Raw genomic sequence first — 9,217 nt, forward strand, 5'->3', positions numbered from 1 at the left:
TCAAGGCCCTTCACCATCTTCATTGTCCTCCTTTGGACACTCTCTAATGGCTTAATCTCTTTCTTATATTATGGTGCCCCAATATTGCAGGTGAGGCTGCCCCAAGGCAGAGCAGAGTGGGACAATCCCCTCCCTGGCCTGGCAGGTGATGCTGGGCCTGATGCCCCCCAGGACAGGGTTGGCCCTCCTGGCTGCCAGGGCACTGCTGACTCATGTCCCACTGGCCACTGACCGGGACCCCCAGGACCCTTTCCTGGCACTGCTTACCAGCATCTCATTCCCCAGTCTGTTCCTACATCTGTGGTCGCCCCATCCCAGGTGCAGAATCTGGCACTTATCTTTGTTAAACTTCACAGGATTGGTGATTGCCCAATCCTCTAACTTATCAAGGTCTCTTTGAATGGCATTTGTCTTCAAGGGAGTCAACAGCTCCTCCCAGTTTTGTATCATCTTCAAACTTGCTCAGTATCCCTTCCAGTCCTGTGTCCAAGTCATTTATGAAGATGTAGAAGAGCACTGGGCCTAAGACGGAGCCCTGTGGAACCCCACCAGTGACAGGTGGTGTCCATGGCACCAGACAACTCATCTATTTTCACTGTTTCACGGGTGAATTTTTCTTCAGACAGCAGGAAAATGACGATGTAAAGGGCAAATTCAAACTCTGGGCTCACACCAATAAAGGTGCTTCCAATCAGCTTGACTGAGCCCTTCCAGCTGAACTGGATGCTTAAAACTTGGACATCTTTGTCAGGCTGAAAGCATAAACAAAACAACAGGATAATCTCAAACACAGCTGTGAGAGGGCAGATAGAATTTCTGATTCCAGGTTTTTGAGAGCTTTGAAAGATTTAGTCATGCTTGGTGTGCCAGGGTGCTATAGCTGGAGCACAGTCTTCTCCCATACCTCTGGACCATATATGATCATTTATTTCAATTAAGCCCCAACAATGTTGCAATTCTGTAAACACCATCACTACTTTTTAAAAAAATTTTTGCAATAAAGGAAGCTGGAAGGCAGGGTGGTATTTATTCTGATTATCTACAGTTACATACTGTATATACTTATTACTGTTCAAAACAGTTGAGCCTGTGATTGCATCACTGAGCCTTGTTTCATTACCACAACTGGATCCATTTATCTTGCTTGCAAAGGCATCCTGCTTGTTCTTACCCTGGTTTTGTTCTTCCAAGCGACATATCCCTTGTAATCAATCTGGTTGTGCTTTTCCTGAAGGTAGAATTGCACCCAGTTGTGCAAACCTAAGATCTCTTTGCCATGCCTTGTTTCTCCAACAAAAACATGCTCAAAACCACAAGAATCGGGTCTGTAATAAACAAAAGAAAAATATATAGGTCTTTTATGTGTTTAAATAGTTCAAATTGGCAGAGGTAAAAGGTAAGAAGATGCACAATCTTGCTTAGGTTGATTGGTGAGTAGTTTCTGTCTGGATTTGTTGAGTTTTCTTTCTCACTGTGCTCAAAACTTGCAATAAACTCCAACCATGAGGACTGAATTTGTATTTGATGATGAAGGTTGATAGTAAATGCCACAGATGCATCACTGCTGCTTATCCAGATTTTATCAGTGTTTCTGGCACTGTTTCCTTTAACAGACTCATAGTCAAACTGATGAAGTAAAATCTGAAAAGTCTGTGGTTGAAGGCCTCTGATTAGGTTCACAAAGTGCCGCCGGAGGCAATTCACCAGCAATGTACCCCAAAGGTCAACACTGTTTGTCTCTGAGCAGTAAGATTTCAACACCTAATTTAGGCAACATTCATAGAGTCATAGAATGGTTTGGGTTGGAGGGGACCTTAAAAATCATCTGATGGGCAGGGACACCTTCCACTATCCCAAGTTGCTCAGAGCCCCATCCAACCTGACTGTCAACACTTCCAGGGATGGGGCAGCCACAGCTTCTCTAGGCAACCTGTGCCAGGGCCTCATCACCCTCACAGGGAAGAATCTCTTCCTAATGTCCAATCTAAACCTACTCTCTGTCAATTTGAAGCCATTCTGAGGAATGTCTTCCAGTTCAGTGTGTAACAGATAGCACTCAGATATTTACCTAAATCAAACAGCATAGGAATGAACAGTGGCCATACCCATCAAACATACCTGTCTTCTTCTTTCCTGGCGTAGAGCTGGAACCAGATGTCATAGAGCTGATGCTTGAAATCGGTAAGGTTTGGCTTTGCTAGGTTTTTTTTGAGCAGATATTCATGAGCTCGCTGAAGGATAGAAAACCAAGACACAGACAGAGTTTACTTTTTAATTCAGTGTTTTCAGTGACAAAAAAAGATCTGCATTACTTACCCTCATGACCTCTGTTGTTAAGATAGCATCAAGAAAACTGTTGTTTTCAACTATTTCTTCTTGAGTCACTACTTCAGCTACACCAGTTGATGTCTCATAGTTGTCCAATAAGGAAATAAAGGCTGTGGAAAAAGAGAAACTTCCAGCATGCTCATCCTGATGATCAGGCCATATGCCTGAGTGTGCCATGATAAAAACATACCATGGAATACGCCTCGAGACATAACCCTTAGAGAAAGCCATTCCTTTATATGTCAAATTCCGTTTTCAGGAATGCTGTTGGGTGTAGGTCTCAAGGTGACTCAAGGCCAGATCACTCCTGTACCTTTTAAAGATCTTTTTAAAGATAAGCATCTCCTTAGGGAGCCAAGTGCTGAAGCAACAATGACCTTCTACCAAAACAAATCACATCTGACCACCACAATTACAGACCTAGGCTTAGGAAATTGAGCTATGCTGGCACAAGGCTTTGTGGGCATTATTTCAGTGGAGGAATAATTAAGCTTAAACCAACATGAGATAGCTTGAGAAAAATTAGGGAAGGAAATATACAGTCATGGACATGCTTGAACTATAGCCCCCAACAGCAATGCATGGAATAGCTATGGATGTAGAGCTGTCTGCAAGGGCTTAGAGGCTGTAAGCAAAGGAGGAAAGATGAATTTGGTGTATTTTTTAATATACAGAAACACAGAATCGTAAAATGGCCTGGGTTGGAAGGGACCTTAAAGATCATCTTGTTCCAAATCCCTGCCATGGGCAGGGACACCTTCCACTAGCCCAGGTTGTTCAGAGCTCCATCCAACCTGGCCTTGGACACTTCCAGGGGTGGGACAGCCACAGCTTCTCTAGGCAACCTGTGCCAGGGCCTCCCCACCCCCATAGGGAAGAATTTCTTCCCAATATCCAATCTAAACCTTCTTTCTGTCAATTTGAAGCCATTCCCCCTTGTCCTGTCACTCCAGGCCATTGGAAATAGTCTCCCTCCATCTTTCTTATAGCTCCCTTCAGGTACTGGAAGGCCACAATTAGGTAACTGTGAAGCCTTCTCTTTTGCAGGCTGAAAAATCCCACCTCTTTCAGTCTTTCTGCAAGAATCTCATCCTTTTCACTTTGTAGTGAAAGAATCACAGAGAAATTCAGATTCTGGCTAAGGCGTAAAAGGATGTTCTCCCTGAGGCTAAGGTCAAAGGTAACCTCCATGTTATGAAAACCCCCTTCAAATGACGCGCAGCCTGATGATCCTCACCACCATCCAAATAATATACGATGCTATATTTTAGGCAAACCCATAAAACCCAACATGGATTCTTCCATGTCATGTCCACCATTAACAAAAGAATGGGTCTCACTTGGAAAAGTTTTTATGCTCTTCAGGAGTCCTTCATTTACATTGTGGAACAGATGTCTGGCTGCATTGTCCCGGACAGCACTGTCCCCTGGCTGTGCTGGGCCTGCTTCTCCCTGGGAGAAATAACAGAGTAAAACAATGTGGGAAGTAAGGTGTCCTCAGAGGAGACAGTGCCTGCCTTTGTAATAATCCAAACAAACCCCATCAGGATTCTTTGTTAGGAATTGTCTTCCTATGAAACAAGAGAAGACATTACACAAGAACTGCCAACATAAAGTAAAAAACGCATAATCTCTGACACTGTAAGAGCCTGAAATTTCTCCGTTGACTCAGAGATGACTGTGATGATCCATGTGACAATTCGGTTCTGATCAATAGTCAGCTGTGTTACTCTGCTATATAAATGACAAGCAGAAGTAATGTAGAGCCAAGGGTCCCTCCCAACTCAAATAAATAAAAAGGACATTTGAGGACCCTCCTTCTCTGTGCAGTTGTGAGGAGGCTTTCCTGACAATTTTCAAATTTGTTTCATAAAGGGCATTCCCAAGAAAAGAGGATAGAAGATGAGTAGCAGTTTGTTAACATGGGCAAGGGTAAGTAGAGCCTTAAGACAAATGGAGAAACCATATGGGAGAAGTTTCCCCCACGCATATTTTGGCTATATTTTGGCAACCCTATTTCAAATTTATCAGCAACAGAACATTATATGTTATAATGTGAAGCACCATTGGAATAAAACATTTGAGTAACATCGGAATAAAGTGAGTATTTATGTGAGTACAAAAGTGGATTCTGAATATTCAGTGGCCTCTTGCAATCTGTGGCTAAAACACATGGTTGTGTTTGCACTACACTGAGCTAGAAAGGAGTGAAATGGTTGCCTATCAAATCTGATACCCACTCCTCCCTTACAGTTCCCTCAGACTGTAAGCAACAGCCCTGAAATCCTCTTCACCCATGCCTCTGTGCTATTCCCCACTCTCCAGGAAAAACCCAAGAATTCCTCAAATTCCTCTCTTATTCCCCTAAGAATGACTTGGGTTCTATCTCACCTACTGCAAGTCACCCAGACTGTACACACAAACCATCATTCACATGCTGAAACATCCATGGATGTCCAGTAGAGGACCTCAGGACATCTCTAGTTCTGCTTGAAGTGTGGCCAGCACCGAATTCAGACTGTATTGCTCAGAGTATCGTCTTGTTAGATCTTGAAAATGGAAATTACAAAGCACACACAATATTTTTAGGAAAGGCACTTTTGCAGACACCTTTTCCTACAGCACCACACTGCCCTTAATCCTCATGTGACTTGGCAGCTGGTTACCTGCACATCAATCGTGTAGTCTTTCCCAGGCATGAGGCGGTGAACATCCATATCCCACATCTCACTGAAAAGTTTAGAAAGTTCATGATTTAAGGCCTTCCTGTCAAGAAATGCAGAGAAATACACATTAAAAAAAGACATGCTGTTACTTCTGTAAGTCCCACTTCTGGAGACTTCTAATGTCACTCCATGTTCTGGATACCAGCTTGTCAGTCATCAGGAGAGGTTTCTCTTTCTCCCCACACCTTCCTGTCAGTGCTGGTCTGAAAACCACACATTCATCTTTAAAGAATGCAGGTAACCCGTAAAGAAACTTGAGCCTCCCCTAAGGTTATGTTAGAGTTTATTTGAAAAAGTTTTTGTTGATAAGTCTTCTTGCAGTTTCCAAAAAACAAAAATGAAGACAGTGGTATTTCATTCTTGTACAAACCAGAGGCAAGCAGGAGATGTTACCAGTGTGCAACAGCATTACCAACAGAACAGGAAGTGAAGAATTCCCTCTACAATAAATATCTTTCATGCACTGATCTCTGATGCACATACAGACCTACCTAGACTGCTCCTTTCCTTGTTTTTAATGGAATTTGGCCCTGAATAGTAGTGTACAGCTTTCAGAAGTCTATTCATCCATCTATCAACAAGATTTAGGAAGTTGTTACTGTGATGAACCGCCCAGAGGTAGCTCCAAGTGCATCATGTCCACATCAACAGGATCAAGACAAAGAATAGAGTGGAGAAGAAAGAGGAATGGATTAATCTGTAAATGAGTGACAGTGGAATTAATCAGTTACAAACCAGCACGTGCATCAAAGCCCAGAGAAGAACCACTTGATAAGTTTGAATTCTCCTCCAAAGCAGAAAATAAGAAAAGTACTGAAATCTGTTAACAATGGGCATTTCTTTCAAATAGCTGTTTGGCCAACGTGCCATGATTTTAACTGGTTCTCCCATACTAAACTAAAGCACCTTCAAGTCCAGCTCTGAACCTCCTGATTCCTGTTATGTCTTCTCCTTCTGTGCTGACCAGGATGGAGATAACTCGCTGTATCCTCCTGCCAGTGGCAAAATCCATGCTCTCAAGCAGGAAGAGCAAACAAATATTGTGGTGAAGTCACAGTCTTCTGACGTGGCAGCTTGAGAGCCAGGAAGTGCAAAAAGTGAGCCAGCATTTTATATGTCCTCTCCTCTCTGCACTTGGTGGCAGGCTCAGAAACTGATGGTTTAAGCTCCATATTGGAAGAAACAGAAAGTAGCAAACTGTGCTTGGAGAACTGAGACTTTTTTCCCCTGTCACTGAGCAATACAGATTCTTTGTGTAACTTTGGGATGGAACTCATACCCTAAGTTTAAAACCCTGAAAAGCTCAAGCAATCTGTGCTTAACTCTTTGAGAGCTTGATGCCCAAAGGAATTCACATCCCTGAGCTAGGAGCCAAAAGCAGGCAGTTTACATTAAAGCCCCAGAGAATGTGCTGCAGCAGCTGAGGAGCATAAAGAATACATGTGAGATTCACAGAACTATTTAGAGTGGGGAAAGCAGCCTCTTACAGAAGGGCAGGGCTGCCACACCTCAGGCTGCCTGGAGCTGTGAAGCTGAGCCATCATGTACCTCAGGAGGTACTGACAGATCTACAAGATCACTTGAATTTTGAACTAGGCTTGAAAAGGTGTCTATACCTGAAAGAAGAAAAAAGACTTAGACTGACCTAATTTTATTGGGTCACTTTTCTCCTGGGTTCTGGGCCCTTCTGCTGCCTGCCCCTCTGCCTCAGCTTATCCCATCTGTTTGAGAGCTATCATATTGTGTCTAATACAGTTTTTACTTTGGAAGTGGTGGATAGGAGTCTGCTGTATGCTGGACATTCAAGATATGTGAAGCATTAGAGAGAGTGTCAGTTGGGTTTTATTATAATACTTTGTTCCATAAATTCAGTATTTTATACACACATATTTTAGTATGGATGTATTTTGGTAAAAGTCACCTACACAGGAGATCTGTCATCCCTTCAATACCTACTGTTTCTTCTTGGTCTGCTCTGAGCAGATTTATCCTGTGTTTATAAAGCACTTTAGGACTTTGTTGGACCTTTCCTTCTCTAGTGATGTTATGGAATATCACATGAGCTCAATGTGTCTACTCAGGAGAGGGTTACCTAACAGATTTCAATCCTCATATTTGTTTCATAAATATACTTCTACTAAACGTAATCCTGCATTCAGAAAACTTGTCCCAAAACTCTGAATTTGCTTAATTTTAGAAAATAAAGCCCTTTTCTCTTCTTTATCTCTGCTGGGTGCTACCACAATATCATCGTGGACTTTTCCATGTTTCTCTGTTTCCAAACAGAGAGCACCTGTACACACTGAAGGTTAAACAAAAATACATCCTTGCCAAAGCAAAGAACTTGTTTAGCAGCTTACACAGTCATCTTGTAAAAACTCTTTCTGGACAGTATTTCTTTCAAAAAGGGCCATAAACTTTGCTTACACATATTAGGTGAGACAACTTCAATGAGAAGATGCTCAACACCTTCATGCAAATCCATGAGACACCAGCTTTTAGGTAAGGTTGTTCTGGAAAAGAGTATTGCACATTTACTCTCTGGATTTCAATATAACTATGTATGACTCAACCCAGAGATTCTTATCATCAATTCTCAACTCCCTCCCTATGGTGAAAGCTCTCAGTTGTTAGATTTGTGCTTTCACATAGAATAAATTATTTCTGTGCAAGAAGTGAGGCAAATCCAACTGGATTTTGTCCAGTTGGAGCCTTGCTGGGCTGTGCTTTTGTGAGCAAAGCACCACCCCAATAACAAGAACACTTAGTCTGCACTTCTAAGAGCTGAGACAACTTTTGGGGGAGGCTCTTTGCAGTAGTAACTTGATGCACCAGCAGTATGGCTAGAGCAAAAGAATATATCATCCCCATTTTATTATGGCTTTCAAGTGAAACATTCATGGTGTGCCTGATTTTTCTGAGTGAGTTTCTTGTATTAAACCTTTGTTCTACCCAAAACAAAGAAGATTTTATTGCTATAAATCAGAAATTACTCAGGACATGAAGAGAATTAAAGGTCAGTAGCAAATAATGTGAGCAAGTCAACAGTGTCAAAGCAAGAAAAACGTGTTGCAAATGGGTCACACAGCTCTGCAAAGAAGGTTTGAACAAACATCTTCTCCAAAGTAAATTTACCTTCAGAGATCCTTTGAACAACATCCAATTTTAAACGGCCTTTAATCTTTACACAGAGAACAAGAGCATTTGGAACACCAGAACATCCACAAGAAGTTTCCAATCATTTCATAAAATGGGTTCAATGTTGTGAAATGCATGCATCAGCTTATACGGTTAATAGAGGATAGAAGCCATTATCTCCATTTTCCCCTTATGCTACTGTGTATGTCTTTTATTTGAGTCCAGTGACTTTTTTTTTTTTTTAAGTTTAAACCTGTTATTTGAAATACCAAAGTTTAAGTGAGGAAGGTTTTGTTAGGTGGAAAGGAAAAGGCGTTGTGAAGGAACAAACATAAGAGGGGGCAGTTACTCAGCAGTTACTCAGTCTGTCAAGGTCCTGGGCAGGCAGGTGATGTTTGAAGAAGCAACTCTGCATTATCTCTACATTACATTATAGCTATTTTTAAGCAAAATCTGATCTTAGCATCACCTTTATTTTAAGCTAAACCAGCTTATGGCTCAGAAGTCTCACCGATTTTTTACACTGAAGTTAGAAAACAGAATAAAAAGAGGAAGCAGGGTTATTGCCGTGCTGCATGTCACATAATGTTCTCTCAGACAAATGTATCCCACCCCCTTCACCCTTCATGTCAGAGAAGAAGTTTCTCTTACCTACTTGCCATGCCAGGAAGAAGTTTTTCTCTCAGCAAATACTCTGAGTAGGGATAAGACAACCTCAGAAATCCTCCTAGTAGTCCAAGGCATGGAGTTGTCTCCCTTTTATACCCCAAGGACTGTCACTCACACTGACAGGCAGCACAAAAGGGAAGGGATAGGCAGGAGGTGCCAAACCCCACAAGAGGCCGTGGAGTGTAAGGACAGCAGCACAACTCATGCTTCTCTCAGCACAGGAACACTCAGACCAGGAAGTCAAAACCACCTGCACCTGGCTCCTGCTTTTCCTTACCTCCTCTGGCCAGGAATACTGGGGGTGACAGCAGGGAGAAGTATGGCCACCGCCTCCTCTCACACCTGGATTTCCAGAT

At 42.3% G+C, this 9,217-nt stretch overlaps 1 protein-coding gene across 1 annotated transcript; it reads right to left on the reverse strand.

Moving 5' to 3' along the window:
* Positions 1-363: 363 nt before the first annotated feature.
* On the reverse strand, positions 364-8,910 carry ENDOU (endonuclease, poly(U) specific). The gene is made up of 7 exons (XM_017829061.1): positions 8,844-8,910; positions 4,995-5,094; positions 3,669-3,780; positions 2,317-2,438; positions 2,119-2,231; positions 1,172-1,325; positions 364-752 (listed from the first exon to the last, which is right to left on the reverse strand). The coding sequence occupies exons 1-7, from the start codon at positions 8,852-8,854 to the stop codon at positions 492-494; spliced, it is 873 nt and encodes a 290-aa protein (XP_017684550.1). The 5' UTR covers positions 8,855-8,910; the 3' UTR covers positions 364-491.
* Positions 8,911-9,217: the final 307 nt, after the last annotated feature.

This window comes from Lepidothrix coronata, unplaced genomic scaffold, assembly GCF_001604755.1.
Source record: "Lepidothrix coronata isolate B3197 unplaced genomic scaffold, Lepidothrix_coronata-1.0 Scaffold158, whole genome shotgun sequence".
NCBI classification, from domain to species: Eukaryota; Metazoa; Chordata; class Aves; order Passeriformes; family Pipridae; genus Lepidothrix; species Lepidothrix coronata.

Excerpts from the sequence above, each read along its gene's own strand:
- ENDOU (XM_017829061.1), bottom strand. Across the intron at positions 3,781-4,994 it reads ACTACACGATTGATGTGCAG|GGAGAAGCAGGCCCAGCACA; the intron begins GTAACCAGCTGC and ends TATTTCTCCCAG. Across the intron at positions 2,232-2,316 it reads TAACAACAGAGGTCATGAGG|CGAGCTCATGAATATCTGCT; the intron begins GTAAGTAATGCA and ends TCTATCCTTCAG.